This window comes from Abramis brama, assembly GCF_963993115.1.
Source record: "Abramis brama genome assembly, chromosome: 19".
Taxonomy (NCBI): Eukaryota; Metazoa; Chordata; class Actinopteri; order Cypriniformes; family Leuciscidae; genus Abramis; species Abramis brama.
The window spans coordinates 23,025,391-23,043,192 of record NC_139981.1 but is presented as its reverse complement, the minus strand read 5'-3'; the positions used below and the strand labels follow the sequence as shown (position 1 = coordinate 23,043,192).

General features: G+C 38.1%; 1 protein-coding gene and 1 long non-coding RNA gene across 3 annotated transcripts in view; one reads left to right on the top strand and one right to left on the bottom strand.

Annotated features, from left to right (window-relative positions):
• LOC311069298 overlaps window positions 1–5,301 on the top strand; it is a 16,830-nt gene extending 11,529 nt beyond the window's left edge. Inside the window, exons 2-4 of one of the 2 annotated variants that reach the window (XR_014603504.1) lie at window positions 2,407–2,500; window positions 2,853–2,951; window positions 3,155–5,301. This is a non-coding gene — a long non-coding RNA (uncharacterized lncRNA). Of the gene's footprint in view, window positions 1–14; window positions 2,501–2,852; window positions 2,952–3,154 lie in introns of those variants that run through there. The other variant, XR_014603505.1, reaches the window with a different exon arrangement.
• slc25a28 (solute carrier family 25 member 28) lies at window positions 4,959–17,802 on the bottom strand. Its single transcript, XM_084092350.1, has 4 exons — window positions 17,285–17,802; window positions 11,180–11,408; window positions 8,574–8,630; window positions 4,959–6,528 (listed from the first exon to the last, which is right to left on the bottom strand). Exons 1-4 carry the CDS (start codon window positions 17,648–17,650, stop codon window positions 5,990–5,992), a joined length of 1,191 nt encoding a protein of 396 aa, XP_083948476.1. The 5' UTR covers window positions 17,651–17,802; the 3' UTR covers window positions 4,959–5,989.

Genomic DNA, 17,802 nt, shown 5'->3' with positions numbered 1-17,802 from the left:
AAAAAAAGATCTCTCTATAGCAGGTCTTAAAATTAATTAAAACCTCAAATAAACAACAACAGATAACATATTAAACCGTGTAATTTAAAAACAAACAAAAATAAAGCCAAAATGGAGAAGCCATGTGTGACAAACTACACCCCATGATTCAATAGCTTGTAGAGCCATCTTTAGAAGCAATAACTTGAAGTAATTATTTTCTATATGACTTTATCAGTATCTCACATCGTTGTGGAGGAATTTTGGCTCACTCTTTTTTACAGTGTCGCTGCAGTTCATTGAGGTTTGTGGGCATTTGTTTATGCACAGCTCTCTTAAGGTCCTGCACAGCATTTTGAGTTTAGGTCTGGACTTTGGCTAGGCCAGTGCAACACCTTGGTTCATTTCCTATTCAGCCATTCTGCTGTAGATTTGCCTGTGTGCTTGGGATTATTGTCCCTTTGCATGATGCAGTATCACCCAAGTTTTAACTGTTGGACAGATGGCCTCATATTTGACTTCATGAGTTCATGGTCGACTCAGTGACTGTAAGGTGCCCAGACTGCCCACGTCCTGTGGCTGTAGAACAAGCCCAAATCATCACCCCTCCATCAGCGTGCTTGACAGTTGGAATGAGGTGTTTGTGTTGATGGGTTTTTGGCAAACGTGGCGCAGTGCATTATGGCCAAACATCTCCACTTTGGTCTCGTCTGTCCAGAAGACATTGTTCCAGAAGTCTTGAAGTTTGTTCAGATGCAACTTTGCAAACTTAAGCTGTGCTGCCATGTTCTTTTTAGAGAGAAGAAGCTTTCTCCTGGCAACCCTTCCAAACAAGCCATACTTGTTCAGTCTTTTTCTAACTGTACTGTCATGAACTTTAACATTTAACATGTCAGCTGAGGCCTGTAGAGTCTGAGATGTAGCTCTTGAGTTTTTTGCAGTTTCTCTGAGCAGTGCACGGTCTGACCTTGCTGGGACGTCCACTCCTGGGAAGATTGGCAACTGTCTTGAATGTTTGAATAATCTTCCTCACTGTAGAAAGACGGACTTCAAATTGTTGGGAAATGGCCGTACAACCCTTTTCAGATTGATGTGCAGCAAGAAATTGCTGATGTCTTTTCTCCATTGGCATTGGTGTGCGTACCTGAATGCTACAGACCAGCAAACTGCCAAAACTTCTGCTTTTATAGAGTTGGTCACACTTGCTGATGATCAATTAATCAAAGGCATTTGTTTAGAATGGCCTGACTGCTACTTACCCTCTTAATTCCTATGGAAGCAGTAAGGGTGTAGCCTACTTAGTTTGTCACACATGACTTTTCCATTTTGACAAAGTGTTTGTTAAACAAATAATGACACTGTGTGATATGACAATAATGACAATATGTCATGTGTTGTTGTTCATCTGAGGTTGTATTTACCTAATTTTAAGACCTGCCAAAGACCAGAGGATTTTTTATTATGTCCTCCTGATACGTAAACCATATAATTCAAAAGGGTGTCCTTTCTTTTACACATGACTGTATATGTGATTGGGGAAAAAATGCAATAAAATGTTTTATTGTGCTTCTACTCAAGCATAAATAGGCTATAACTTTCAGGGGAATATTAGGTCATTATTAGGTCAGTAGGTGGAGAGAAGGCGATCTTGAACGCATTCGACCACATGAGCGTTTACACTACGAAAGCAATCCGGACCTGTATTTAGAGTTGTCCACTTGTGATCCGATCGACCGAAAGGCATCTTGATACCAGGTATAAACAAGGCAATGACTGCTTTTGTGATATTTTTGCATATAGGTTGATCTCAACATCTCTTAACAATTGTGGGGAAGAATTTAACAAAATAGAGCTTCACTGCAGGACAATCCAGTGACTGATAAATAATCATTTCATATTTGATGATCATAAAGGCATAAAAAAATCAAGACCAAGGGTATATACAGTTTTGGCTCAAACAGCCATGGTGCTAGTAACACCAATTGGGCCATTGGTTTGATTGATCGGAATCTTGCATGCAGAAATGCTGAGCATCAAATGCAATGAAACTACGTTAATGTGTGTGTGGTAAATCGATGGAGAACAACCCAAACAAACAAGTGTCTCATGAGACATATCCTCTACCAGGCCGTGAGGGCTCTTTATTAGAGTTCGAAGAAAAAGCAAACACTCCACTGTCTGTCAGCAGTCCAACAACTAAAGCAACACACACTTTCTCACATTCTCCCACTTAGGAAACTACTCCAAGTCTCTCTCTGACTCAGCTGATCAAACATCAGCCCAGGCACATGTTCTAAAACAACAATAACATCACCTAATTCCCAACAAATACCTCATTCACCATCTCTGACTCCTTAAAGAACTGCTTATAGGGCCGATCACTGGATGGATCAGGAACCATAAACACCTCCTCATAATCCCCTACAGACTCTGCAGAGGAAGCTCATCAGCACCATTGTGGGCAAGCTTGTGCGGGCCACCCGCGACACGGATGGGAGGAGAGACATAAACGAAAGCTAGGGTGGGGTGAAACACACCATCACACACTCTCAGACATTCAAAGAGTGTTCATTAACACTCCCTGTTTGAACAGATGTCTACCTGACAAGATATACGTCTGGAGTAGAGAATAAAGACTGTATAAAAAAATATCATCTTGCACCTGCAAACAGAACCAGCAGCAAAATCACCCAGATTTTATTTTTTGAATGCAACTTTGTACATATTTTTCAATGATACCCAATGTTCTCATTAAATCCCGTATTACTTTAAAAGAGAGCAAAATGATGTCTGATGGATATGGATTCTTTCCAAAAGCAAATAATTCAATGTCCTGCAATGTGTGTGTGTGTGTGTTTTTTTTTTGCAAACAGGATAATATAAAGTGAACACACTGGTTATGACTGACGTTAGACCTGTGTATCCACTGAGGCATCCAAGGATAGAAACTCCAGACCTGATTTCCATGTCAGGTTTGTATTCAAATTTGATAAGTTCTTAGAAATGGCAGACTAAAGTCAACACCACCTTGTCATTGTATGATTAGTCCCAGAAAATAAACTGTGCAAGAGCATCCAGATTAATAATCTACAGTTTACAGTTGAATTGAAACCAAGTACAAAATTGCATTGAGATCGTTTGACTCTTTTTCCTTTGCCTTGGGCATTTGAATCAGGTCTAACTCACAGTGACATCCATGTGCGTCTCCATTACAGTCCAGCTCTTCCACCTGGCAGACTGACAGTCAAGTTCACGTTCAGCCGGCTGAGCCTGCGGCTCTCAGGAGCGGGACTGATGGTTCTTCGTCTGTCATCTGCTCTCTCTCATAGCTTTAGAGAAAAGGGAGGATTTTTTTAACCCCATCATCAGCGGCATGCTGTTACCTACCTGTTACATCATCAGGACATTATTGTGACAGGTTTTAAAATAATATATACACTTAAAAAATGCATTATTGCATTATGTAAAATATCAATAGGGATTTTAAACATTTCCAAGGAAAAACATCAAAGAAAAACCACTGTTATAAACCATAAACAACATCATAATTTATTCCTGTGATGTCAAAGCTGTATCTCCAGTCGTCAGTGTCACATGATCCTTCAGAAATAATTCTAATGTGCTGATTTGGTGCTCAATTATTAATAATTGTCAGTGTTGAAAATAGTTTTTGCTGATTAATATTTTGGTGTAAAATCAAATCTCATGACACTTTTTTTCAGGATTCTTTGAACAATGAACAGCCTTTATTTGAAATGGAGATCATTTGTAACATTATAAATGTCTTTTTTTGTCTCTCTTGATTATATATAAATACAAAATTCTAACACACACACACTTTGCGTTTGTCAAAAGTAAGTGGTTAATATATACCGGTAATTAATAAATAAATTACACCTGTGCAAACTTGAGAGGAACTGGCTTCATACATCTTCTAAAAACTTACCTTGGCACCAGGTGCTTGACATCAAAACACACACACACACACACACACACACACAAAAAAGACTGAGAAACTTGTGTTGTTTAAGTGTCCAAATACTTTTAGCGCCACATTAGAGGCTGTCTCATAAAAAAAAGAAACATTTAACCCTCTTGTCCAGACATTAGCATGCAGGTAAAGTGAGAGCTCCTCCATGTACACCCCTGGCAATTGTTCGGAAACTTTAAGTCAAAGGTCACATGTGCACCTGTGTCTTAGACCAAACACTGAATTTGCCACCAACAGAGATCTTTCAACTCTTCCTGCTTAAGAGGTGCTGCTCCTTCATTCCCGAGGACACCAGCAGAGGAATTCCACAATCCACACAGAGGAATTAGGCCAAGTCGTGTATCTAAATGTACTGGATAGCTTTTTAGGAGGTAATGACTAACTTATGAGCATCCAAGTAGGAACAAGTATAAAAAAACAAGTATAAAATATGCACAAAATAAATCAAGGGCTGCCATATACAGTAATGCACTTGGAAATCAATGGTACAAACAGTTCCAGAAGATTTAAAAAGCAAAAAATGAGACATTTGAGCTCCAAAGGTGTCTAAATTCATCTTTTAAGTACGGGGACTATACTGTTCTATGTGAATGTTTTACCATTGTAATCACTGTGGATGTTTCTTAATGTTAACCAGTTTTATATTATATATGTTACCGGCAAAGTGTGTAATCCGGCATTCTATAGAATGCCTAGGTAATGTATAGAATTAGGTAATGTATTTTTTGCAAAAAAACATCAGGAATCATTTCAGAATATAACTATTTTTACTGTATTTTTCATCTAATAAATGTAGCCTCGTTGAGCACAAGAGACTTCTTTCAAAAACATAAATTATACCAACCCCAAACTTCTGAATGATATAATGAGTGCAATTTTTTATATACAAACCAGTCAAAAAAAGAAAATAAATCATGTTAACCAAGAACATTCATTTAACTCCCAACTTAAATTAGTTTACAGATAAATAATTGAAATCACACAGACATCAGCTTTATGCATGCCAAGGAATTTCCTGCACTGCGAATTTATTGGAAGCTGAGGAACAAAATGGAACGGGGCAGTCAGACTGCTGTCAATAAAACTCCATAGTTTCAGCAGAAACTTTCAAAAACAAGAGCTCAAATTCAGTTAAGAGCAAACCAAAATACATTCTAGTGTCCATCAAGAAATAACTCAAACCAATTCATATTCATTTAATTACTCAGAAGGACCTCGATAGATAAAGAATCTGTTTTAAATGACACTCAGGCCATGTGATCTGCATGTGTAAGGCATTGTTGACTAGATGTTACTAACGCTGGGCAGAAAGGACTGTGTCTTTCTAAAGCTCTCAAACAGATCTATGCGGGAGTCCCCTCAAAACTATTTCTAGAAGTTGCGGAGTGGCAGTGATCTCCGCCTCAAAACTTTGGAACAACTGCAGGAGCATATCCCACAAGTGCTGATGAAATGCCACAGCCAAATACTACAAAAATACCTCTAACATATATCTTTCATTACCTCTGAGTGCTATTCATCCAGAGAAGGCAATAAATTACTGTACAGGTCTACATTCTGCCATAAACAATGATTTAAATGATATTTAAAATCCCAATTTGAATGTACAGATACGTCTTCAATTGTGCGCATTGGTTTTGGCTGGGTATATTAAAAAAATTGTTTCAGGTTTACTCTTGTGGGTACTGTTTAGATGGAAAAAAAAGGAATTGGAGAAGTCTAGAGATTCTGATGCCCACCCACACATTTAAAGGACCGCCCCCTCATTAGCATATCAAGTCTGAAGAGGCCTCTGATGCCCTCTTGTGGGACTCACAAAGATGTTTTGTTTTTTTGAGCTGTCACAGTGAAAACTTAGGTCATGATTATTAGCTGAATTATACAGGAAAGTATTAAATGCTGAATGAAAAGAAGTAAACAGACATGAGTGTTTCGACTCTATATGTGCGTATCATTTATTAAATCAGTCCATTTGCAGCTCGAGTGCTTATCAGGTTGGGTATGCCAGGGTCTCGCCGGTTACTTCTCTCCGTCCCTCTGGATCCTGCGCTTCTCGTGCTGGTGTTTGGTGATAATGTACTTGAAGAACTCGTAGACGGACCAGCTGATGGCGGTCGAGGGCATCTGGTATATGACCCTGGCCTGAACGCCTTTGAAGTAAGCGGGCAGGCCGCCAAGCCTGTAGACAGTCCGGAAGGCATGGCCGAGGCCTGAGATGTGTCTTCCGCCCTGGCTGACAGAATCGAGAGCCAGAGACTCCTGCGTGTTCAGCAGCGTCTTGCAAACGTCCAGCGGCGTTGTGGCGGCGGCGGCGATTGCGCCCGCCAGCGCGCCCGACACCATGTGGGACGAGGGGTGGTATTGTCTTTGGGGGTTCAACAGCTCTTGCAGGTATTCGTAGGTCATGAAGTGCAAAGCCTGGAAGGGCACATTCATGGTGAGCTGCGTAGTGTAACTGCGATAAAAGGCCAACATCCCCTCCCGCTGCCACACGCAGCGCATACAGTCCAGGACGCCGCGGTACGGCGAGTTATACATCTGCATCCTCTGCTTCACCACTGAACAAGGGGAGGTCATCGCGGTCCAGACAGGAAACAAAAGAGGACAGGAAGGGGGACGTTAATCAAGTGCGTGAACGAGTCAGGTCGTGATTGAAATACAGTAAGGCCCATCAAAGGAGAAATGTCCGTTTCATCCGGACGCGAGCGGATCAAACGAGCCTCCTGCGTGACCTACAGTCAAGCGGTCTGCTGGGAACAGACCAGAAGGAGAGCAGGTGTCTGCGCAAGGTCTCAGTCTGGCACCTGCGCTGTTAACCTTGAGCCTCAAGAGTGCAGAAACAGACGCTGCAGTCTGACTGAGACTCGGGCCACTGGGGGATTTCGGCTAATGCTACCGTTTCAACATCGCACAGCTGTTAATTAGAGCAAGGCCAATCTGCTCTCACAAGGCTGTCTTTTGAAAATGTGTGTGTTTGGGTTTTTTTAAGGGAGAGAGAGAGTTTTGTAGTGAATTTAGATCTTTTCTGCCACCTCCTGGCTGGGAGGTTAAGGTATGCTGCACAATTTGTGCATTATTTGAAGGAGAATTTTGTGGAGGATGTGGAATAAAATGGTTTTTAAAAATTTTTTTTTTATAAAATACAGAATTTTTTTTTTTTTTACAACAAAAAAATAGACTAGTTATCAAAATAATAAGCAGTCGCAGTCCTACTAATTAGCATGGGACAGTTTGCTACATCATCTGGTTGCAGAAAGCATCTTTCTCCTTTCTATCTTTTTCTCCTACCATGGTATGTGCCCCAAAAATGTTATTGCTATGACATGAAATAAATCCAACACAAACAAAAAAAAGAGGACCCATTCAAGTAAAAAAAAAAGTATCCATGTAAACTAGATACAGATGCAAAGTAGAACAATAAACATACTACCATTCAAAAGTTTGGGGTCATTAACATTTTTTAATGTTTTTGAAAGTGTCTTGAAAATATGCACATTAAGGCATTTATCTGGAAAAAAACAGTAATATTATAAAATATTACATTATAATATATATATATATATATATATATATATATATATATATATATAATTATATCTAGGGATGCACCGATATGATTTTTTTTTTGTGCCGATACCGATTTTAACAAACTATTGGCTGATTCCGATATTTATCACTTATTTGAACTTTTGTCATTAAAGTAGATTAGTGTTTTGATTATGTTTTAAATTAGCATCCATTAATGTATACTAGCTAGTTTATTGCTGCATCATTAAATAATTTCAATTGAACATGGGTTGGATCCATTTAACATTCAACATGCCAACATAAATTCATAAATACAACAGAGCAAATAAACAGTGCTTTTCAGGTAGGTCAAACAGTAGTTTTCAGGTACAGAAATAAAGTAATCAAATGTAATATATATTATTCATTATATAAATTAAATATACATTAAAGTTATTTGGTTAAGAATAGTGAGTTTTTTTTGTCTTTTGTTGTTTAATCAAATGAGCATAATTAAGTGGAATTGACTGCTCTTTTACATTATCTTGCGCTTGAATATTTAAATTCACAAGGCTTAAAAACATGTGCAAAGGATAAACTTTCATGAAAAAAACAAAACTTATTTTACCCAGAGAAAAATGTTGTATTATGAAACAGACATTATACAACTTAGGGCATTCACACAGTTAATTCATAAAACATCGGTTTGTTATATCAGCCTTTTCATGCTATAGTCAATGGTTTTAAATTGATTTAAAAAAATCGGCCGATAAATATCGCCGGGCAATACATCGGTGCATCTCTAATAAAATTATTATTAAAAACAGTTGTGCTGCTTAATATTTTTGTGGAATCTTTGATGAATAGAATGTTCAAAAGAACAGTATTTATTTTAAATACAAATATTTTGTAACATTATAAATGTCTTTAGTGTCACCTTTGATCAATTTTAATGCATCTTTACAGAATAAAAGTATACCTACCAGAAAATAAAATCTTACTGACCCAAACTTTTGAATGGCAGTATATATTAAAGACTTTTTCAATAGAAGTGAAGTGTAATAGAAAAATAAAGTGAAGATTAAAGCTAATATACCTTCAGCTGGATTCATGGCAGCATCATGAAGCAATGTGGCAACACATCCAGCTGTCCCTGTAACACAGACCCTCAGACATTAGCACCAAAATTAGGGCATGCACACAGTGGGCAGTCACAGGAATCAAAATACAACAATCAGATATACAGATGGATCAGATCACGGTCAAACAAAAACTGTTCAAAAACCTGAACAGCCACCAAATACCGCCCATGATTTAACAGAGAGATTAAGGATTGACTGGATAAACTCTGGGGAATGTGGAGTCAGGAAAGAAAGAGTCTTTTGTTCAGAATACTGGCAATTACTTCACTCATCTTGTCTGTTTTACGGTAAAAAGCAAAAACTGCCGCTGCTACTTCTCAGAATACAATCAAAATACAGAGATGCTAACAGGACATGAGGCATTTTCCTGCAAATCATGATCCAAAAATAATAATAATATGATGCCAAATAATAATTTGTATCCCTTTCCTGTGTATTCTACTGGTAAACGGTAATATGCCAGCAGTTACTTACCACCCTTTCACCCTGACCTGGAGGAAAGAGAAAGAAAAGAGACACAGCAACACCAACAATGACTTTTACCATGAGCTCCGCAAAGTTGAGTCTAAGGCCGAGATTTACTAACAGCTTGCGCGCGGCACAAAGCCTCTTTTGCCGTTAAAAAAAAACTACTGTCAGGATAGCCGATAAAAAGCCGTGGACAGAGTTAGAATTGTGCTGACCTTATTGTATATGCATATGTAGGAGTTTCCATGTCAGACAGCTACATTTATGGGCAGAGAGTATTTAAAAGAATCATGCAATGTGATTTACAGTAGTCAATTTTCTGGTATTTTCACCATTATTTATTTAACACTCCCCAAAAAGCATGTATTAAATGGTTAGTTCATCCAAAAATGAAAACTCTCACCCTCATGTCGTTCCAAACCCGTACGATTTTTGTTCGTCTTCGGAACACAACTGAAGATCTTTTTGATGAAATCTGAGAGATTTCTGTCCCTCCATTGACAGCTACGCAACTACCATTTGACTCTTCAAAAAGTTCATAAAGAGATTGTAAAACTAATCCATATAAATTGAGCGGTTTAGTCCACATTTTCTGAAGAGACTCGACCGCTTTATGTGATAAACGGATTTAATTTAGGCTTTTATTCACATATAAGCATTCATCAACTCTCACATCATCAGTTGCAGTTAACGGAAGCTCAAGCATGTTCGTTTGATGTGCGAGAACCAATGAGGTTAATTCCCGTGTTACGCATCACGTTTGAGCTTTCGCAAGAACCAATGAGGTTCATTCACGTGTTACGCATCACGTTTGAGCTTTCGCAAGAACCAATGAGGTTAATTCCCGTGTTACGCATCACGTTTGAGCTTTCGCAAGAACCAATGAGGTTCATTCACGTGTTACGCATCACGTTTGAGCTTTCGCAAGAACCAATGAGGTTCATTCACGTGTTACGCATCACGTTTGAGCTTTCGCAAGAACCAATGAGGTTTCTTCTCACGCATTAAGCAAGTACGGTTGAGCTTCTGTTTATGTTCGCTGATCAATGTTTATGCGTGAATAAAAGCCTAAATTCAATCTGTTCATCATATGAAGCGATCATGTCTCTTCAGAACATTTGCAACTAAACCGCTCGATTCATATGGATTAGTTTTGCAATCTTTTAATAAAATTTCTTCATTTGCATTTCGAAGATGAACGAAAGTCTTATGGGTTTGGAACGACATGAGGGTGAGTACTGATGACAAGTTTTTGTTTTATTTTTGGGTGAATTAACAGATTTTGCACCTGACATGACTGAATTTGCACACTCTCAGTAGATCACCTGCAGAACTTTCCACTCCCACCGGTGCTTTTATTAGATTGCGGCCACATGCTAATTTGCTCTGTTTAGTAAATCTGGCCCTAAGGATGCTTTCACACTTGGTTCGATTGCCTGGTCCAAACCAGAGTTCGACATCAGTCGGGTGTGCGTCAAAAGTGCTAGTGTGAAAGCACCCTAAGTCTAAATACCCACTACAACACAATTTGATAAATGCAATAATAAAATATAAATCAATCACTTATCAATAAACTAGTGTTCCATTACTATGCATAATTTAAGCTTTATAATGAACACTTTTCATTATATGGACATACCGCAGGTCAGTTTAGCTTGCGTAGTGACATTACATTAAGTTTAGCTTTTAAGATAATTCCAATAATGTTTATTCCCTTAATGTTTACGGTTGAATGCGTTTCGGCTCCCTCTGGAAGTGGTCAAAAGTGGGCAAGCTCAAAAAGTTTTAGACCCATTTTACACCTGTATTTAACGTCGTCCACTTGTGATCCGATCGACCAAAATGCATCTTAATACCAGGTGTAAACAGGGCCTTAGTTACTTTAGTAACTTTAGTTACTTTGGACACTACCAATGGATCTAATATGTGAATACAGTTAATTTGAAAAGGCCTTATGAAAAAGCAAATAAGACCTCAACTTAACACGTTTACTGACTGCCCTACGTAGAAATGCATGCCAACTAACAGTCTAGAATTGTGGGTGTGCTGGTAAGAGGAAATCAGCAGTGCTGATGGGCGGGAAAACTGGTACCGTTCGCCAAATGACTGTTTGCTCCTGGATGGATGATATCACTGAGGACCTTTTTCAACCTTTCATAACAGGCGAAGTAAAGTGCGTGGGCAGGCCCCGCCCCTACAGCTGTAACATTCAGGCCCCTGATTGGCCTCCAGATTCCCTCTGTCCTCACGATTTGCCGCAGAGCGTCCATCACGTTACGGTAGCGGGCAGCTGGCTCTGGCTGAAGGCTCTGCATGCGTGTCTGCAACAAAGAACAATTGTTTACTTACAAGCCCCGGAAATGTAGATTAACGTATTAGTTTAAATACAAATATTAAAAATGTGGATTTTTAATTCAGACCTGCTGATATTTTCTTTGTCCCACGCAAAAGCAAAAACTTTTTAGCAACTTCTTTTCATATTTTTTATTACCTTTATAAGCTACAACAAAATATATATTATATATTTAATCTGCGAAAATACCTGGAAATAATACATCTATGATTTATAAATGTTTTTCAATGTTATTACAATCCCTTGGTGGACTCTATCAAGGCCAAATGTACACATACAAAATCATTGTCTTGACGAGTATGCACATAAACATCTCAGTTTTGTCCTAAGTGAATGTAAACAGTTGTGTAACTGCACGTGTAACAGTATACTGGATCTGTGCATTCGGCCTTAAAGTGACAGCAGCCTAATAACCCTGCTGCTGTCTCTGATTTTTTCTGTCTTTTATTGTTTGAAGGACATGCTGCTCTTGAATGACTAACTTTTGTAACCTTAATTGCAAGGATTAATGTATTTAGTTTATTCAGGGAAGACCATACAGTATTTTACATTTGATTCCTTATTAAATTTCTTTAAAATGTCTTACTTCAATGCTACTGTTAGACCTACCTGAAAAAAAAAAAAAAAAAAAAAAAAAAACTCAAAGCACTGTTTATTTTATTTGTATCTTTATTCTATTTTATTTATTTGTGCTACTCCTTATTTTAGTACTGACTGTTTACTTGTCTTTTTTTTTTTGTTAATTCAATTCAGAGTTTAAAATCAGGCAAAATACTACCTTGCTGACATTTTAATCAGCAGGATTTGCATAATTTTATAGGTTGGTGGTGATTCCCCTTGGTTAGAACTGCATTCCGGTGGGGTAGAGTATATTCCCCCTTCGGTTGAAATCACGGGGGGCCTCACGAAAGCCAGGGGCCCCGAGAATCGCCACCATCTTTCTTCCCTTCTAGCGACGGCCCTGAGGGCAAGTGTCCCAAAATGTTCCTTATTTATTTTTAATTTATTATCTCAGGCCTTCAATCCAACACACAAAAAAATTGTGCGTTAAATTAAGTACGTATAAGGTTTACAATTTATGTAAATCATTTTAAAATAGACCATAAAACCTGTAGACTGCAAAAAATAAAACAAACATGATTGAATCCAGCCTTGCAAACAATGCTGAGTCATTGGATCTGTAGATCAGAACGGAAGTTTGAAGCAATAAGGTCACACAGGGACTTAATCTAACTAATCCTCTTTTCCTGCAGCGCTACTGTATCACCTGATGTACATCAGAAACATGGATGCAAATCAGTGCCTGAAGATGACTGAAACACTGAAGCAGAAACACTGGCTTTCAACAGGAAGAAAACTAAATGTTGGAAGCAGCCAGTAATGCACGTTTAGTAGGTTTACGTTGTGAACTTTAGACTACCACAAAAGTCATGTTTGTATTGACAAGGTCAGATTTAGAGTAGCTGAAAATATTAGTTCAGAACAGCAACTGCAATGTGGTGAAATTTGAGATGGAAGCAGTGGTTGCATGAGTAGTTTTAGACCTGGAAGGAAACAGTACTTCCATTATAAAAGGCCCGGGAAATAATTATATTTGCCAATAAATGTGCGTGAATCATATCTAAAACCAGTTCCTCATGACAGGGGAGTGAGGAACTGCAACCTCCGACGGGAAGTTCCAAGATTGCTCTTGAAATGCTCAGGATTGCAAAATAGAATTAAGTACAGAGATTAGATCTGAAACCTTGCAAAACAAAGAACTGATCTTTTATTACAACAAAGGAAATGATTTCATTTCCATTAAGAAATAGCATACTAAGATTAAGTCCATTTTCAAAATGAATTCCCTTCCATATGTTTTTAGTCATTTGTGATTACTGAATATTTTTTTTTATTAATTTTCTGTTATTATAGTGAAGCATAATAAAAAAATAAAATTAAAAAAAAAGTTTAAATTCACAACTCACATTTGATAAACAAAGCAACTTTCAAAAAAGGTGAATACATAATATTGGTTTAAAAAGAAAGTAGATCTGTACAAATTAAAGTAACTAACCAATTTCATCTGCGCTTGCAAATAATATATATAACTTCAGCGTTCAACACTTTGTTCTAATTCTCTTCTCTAAACAGGGCCAATGTGCAGTGTGCCGCCCTGACCCTGTGTGTTCAGTGATTTAAACTTAACCTTTGACTCAAGTGTAAATCTTTCTACGTTTACCTTCCCCAATGACTCAGCTTGGAATTTACATGTTTTGCAAAGAGACACAGACCAAAAAAAATTTAACAGGAAAATACTACAACCAATTTTACTACTAACATAAAATTAAGATATTCATCCAACAAGAAAAACGTAGCACGAACTTGATTTGAAAGATTGATATATTAAAAACTGACTGCACCATAATACGTGATCTCTGATCGGTAGGTGAAGAGGTGAAGAGAATTTTACATTTTTATAAAATGTGTGGCAGTTGGAGGGAGCATTGTGGCATTCTGAGCATATGAAAATTTGAGGAAAAAAGCCCAACATGTAGGCTATGGCAAATATTTATATTTAGGGTTAAAAAAAAAAAAAATACATGTTCAAATATGCAAAAACAGATTTGTGTTTTTTAGATTCACAATCTGGACTGGCTAATTTAGGAGAGAACAGCTGTAAAAGACATGATAAAGTGTCTTCGTCTGTAAAGAACCCTTCACATTATCCTGACAAGAGCAGCTGAACACTCAAAGCAACTTCCTTAGAGCTTGGCCCAAATCTGAGTTTTTCTGTGACTCGTTATCTGCTTTTCCTAACAGTGTGAATGGCACAAACCACATAAAATCTCATCTTTTCAATTCCGGTTTTGGACCACTTCCATATGGCTATGTTTATTGACTGTCAGTCAAAATCTGATTATTTGTGTACCTGGTCTAAATTATTGTCTGTCCAGACTGTGTATCGAAACTGTTTGGGTCTGATTTGCATGTCCCGTGGCACACTTTCATTTTCCGGAATATCTGCATAGGTTTCTACAGCAATGACCTTGCGTTAGCAGGCATACGCCAAAAACAACAACAGCAGCAATGTGGAGGGGTGTGCAATACAGATGTTGTCTTATTTACAACATGACAATGTGTAGCCGCCGCCACGCTGGACTACTACGTCTTCTGAGGCAGTGGCAGAAAGATATACGCGGCTTTATTCCCTTCTGTCATCTCCGCCAGTCTTAAAATTCAGCATGTCTCCAATATAAACATCACTTTCTGCTAGACCAGCACTTTGTGACAACACAACCTTGTTTCTGCAACGACTTTCAGCATGTTTACTATAACAACGTCTGACGTGTACGCTTTACATGGCGTGATAAAGTGACAAACAACGCTAAATCCCATTAGAGTGCTCAGACTGAAATGGATTTCCAGAAATGCAATTTGAAAAAGATTTCAAACCATATATGAATGTAGCTCGAAACAGAGTCTTAAAGGGATAGTTCACCCAAAAATGAAAATGCTGTCATCATTTACTCTTCCTCAAGTTGTTCCAAACCTGTATGACTTTCTTTCTTCTGCTGAACACAAAAGAAGATATTTTAAAGAAGGTTGGTAATTAAACAGTTGCTGGTCCCCATTGACTTCTATAGTATTTTTTTTTCCTACTATGGAAGTCAATGGGGTCCATCAGTCATTTGGTTACCAACCTTCTTTAAAATATCTTTTGTGTTCAGCATAAGAAAGAAAGTCATACAGGTTTGGAACAACTTGAGGAAGAGTAAAAGATGACAGCATTTTCATTTTTGGGTGAACTATCCCTTTAAATAGCTAAATATGATCGGATTCCAATCGGATATTCACACAAATCGGATTTGGACTGACAGTCTGAACAAGGCTTTAGTGGTCCTAAATCTGATACAGGTCAGATGTTTTGCAATGCGACCTCAGTCTGAACAGTCAAATTCCTCCAACTTTTACATCACTCTAGATCAACACTCATCACAGTTCATGGGAGTCAGATTTAACCCACCCAGTCAGTCCGGGACCATGATCTTTTCGCACTGGAATCTGATATTGAGCACATTTGAAACAACGTCAACAGCTATACAAAAAAATAAATAAATCGTAATTCAGCACTAAGGCTCGCAGTGTGAATGTAGCCTTATAGTTTTCCTGCAAAGCAGCTTCCATTACATATGACGTGACAAATGACAGTGTCCTTTTCATGGAAACAATGGTTTTAGAGTAGGAATTAGGGCTGGGTAATGACACAAATTTCATGATTTGATTCAATTTGATTTTGATTCCCAAGCTTTTGATTGAATTCAATTCTGATTACAAATGAATTTGATATTGATTCATGTAGATAGGCCTATATATCAGGTACAGATATATATGCGTGTATATATATATATATATATATATATATATATATATATATATATATATATATATATATATATATATATCTATATATAAAGTTTTTGTATAACAACGACATTAGAATAATACATTTAATGACATAATTATGTTTCTTCTTCAATTTTTTTAAATATAAACATTTAATTGGTGGATGTCATAAAAACTTGTTTTCATGACAGATTTCTTCAAACATACATTAGGCTATATACTTTAGAACAGGTGAATATATAATGCTTACATTTATAAAAATGCTTCTCTATAGACTTCATTTTTCTAGCTGACTACCAAGTTTATAGACGTAAATGGCTTTTGTAATGTAAATGTAAAGTCGCGTGACACTGTTTACAAGTTTGTTTGTTTTTTGATTGATTTTATTGACTGACTGATTATATTATAACTTGTTCATTCAAGTTAATTTCATGCTATAACTAGTAGTAAAGAGGATGAGATGATCAGTTTGCCGCTTGAACTAAGGCTCTACAGCGATCTGCCACGCCACATTAAAGAGCGCCACACAATATTTATTGTTGAAAGTTTGTGATAAAATTGACAGAATTTGAGACTTTGCTTCAATGCAAAATTAACTAAGCTTACTGCGATGTATTGAATAGGAGGCACGCTACAAAGTTGTGTACATTTATCAAATGAAAACTGCTTAAGATCTATTCCACATGGGATCATCAAAATCAGGATTTATTAAAATCGAGAAATCGATACTTTAAACCCAGCCCTATGCATTCTGATATTGGTCTAGTCATAGAACTAGAGCATATCACAGATCTGCTGTGGTGCATATATTAAAAAAAATATGTATTTAGTTAATGTACTGTCTCTATGGTAACCTTTAACTTAAAAGACAAAAAAAAATCTAAATACAGACCATATTTGAACTAAAAATACAGCGGAATCAATGCGCATGCGCACTAGCCCAGAGCAGCGTCAACATGGTCATGTGGTTTAAGAGCAGAGCCACGTGTGACCTTCTAATCTCAATGTTCATGTTTCATAATGACACCTCGTTGAAAGAAAGGTACTACAAACACTCCCAACCACAGGATGCAATCATATTACAACAACAAAAAAAGAGGCAAGTTGCTGCTGGAATTACATGCTAGGGACTTGAGTTAGTTATTACCAGATTAGTCCAGACAGATCTTGATGTTTAAGAGATTACAGAACTACAAATGAGCATTACCATTAATAACCGCAAGGACGGTGAAGTGCAGTAGTAAAGTTTAAAAGTACAAAAACTAAAATCTGAGAAAGGGCGTGAGGGAAATGACTGTCTGAAAAGTATGTAGTCTGTAAAATACAGAGGAGATCACAGGGAAACTAACTCGACCTTGCTGGATCTTTCAAAGGCCTGCACTGGTCACATCAGACCTGTTAATGAATTCTTTTCTTTTTTTTAATTATTTATAAAACTCGTATCTCTCATTTATTTACCTTCACACAATCAATAGGGAACATCAGGCAATGCTCCATGATTCCTGCCACTGCTCCTGCCAACATGTGCGTGCTGGTGGAGGCGCCCTGGGGCAAACCCTCATAGTCCGGTTCCGAGAGATCAGTGGCCTCTTGGGAGCCATAGACATGTCCAACATGAAGCTCCGGTTCTGCTGCTAACCGAGGTGTCAAAGTGCCAACGAGACTTTCCGAAACACCCCAGAACCTGCCGCCGAGCCAGTGTATCTCCGCGCCCGCGGAAGCCCCGGCCACCGCGGCATCGCCGCCCGATGTGTCCGCTGTCATCCGCCGCCTGCGCACAAAACCATCCGCTTCCATTTGCAGCACACTGTCCTTTAAAATCATGTGTCCCACGCCCGATGTTTACGCGTTCCGTTCAGGCCTCTCCCGCCTGCGCACCGGGGAGAGGACGCGTCTCGTTCAGCGAGAACTGCGCAGCAGGAGGTGACCGACAGAGCAGGCCGCGGACTCGCGGAGGGAAACGGAAACGCCCTCTC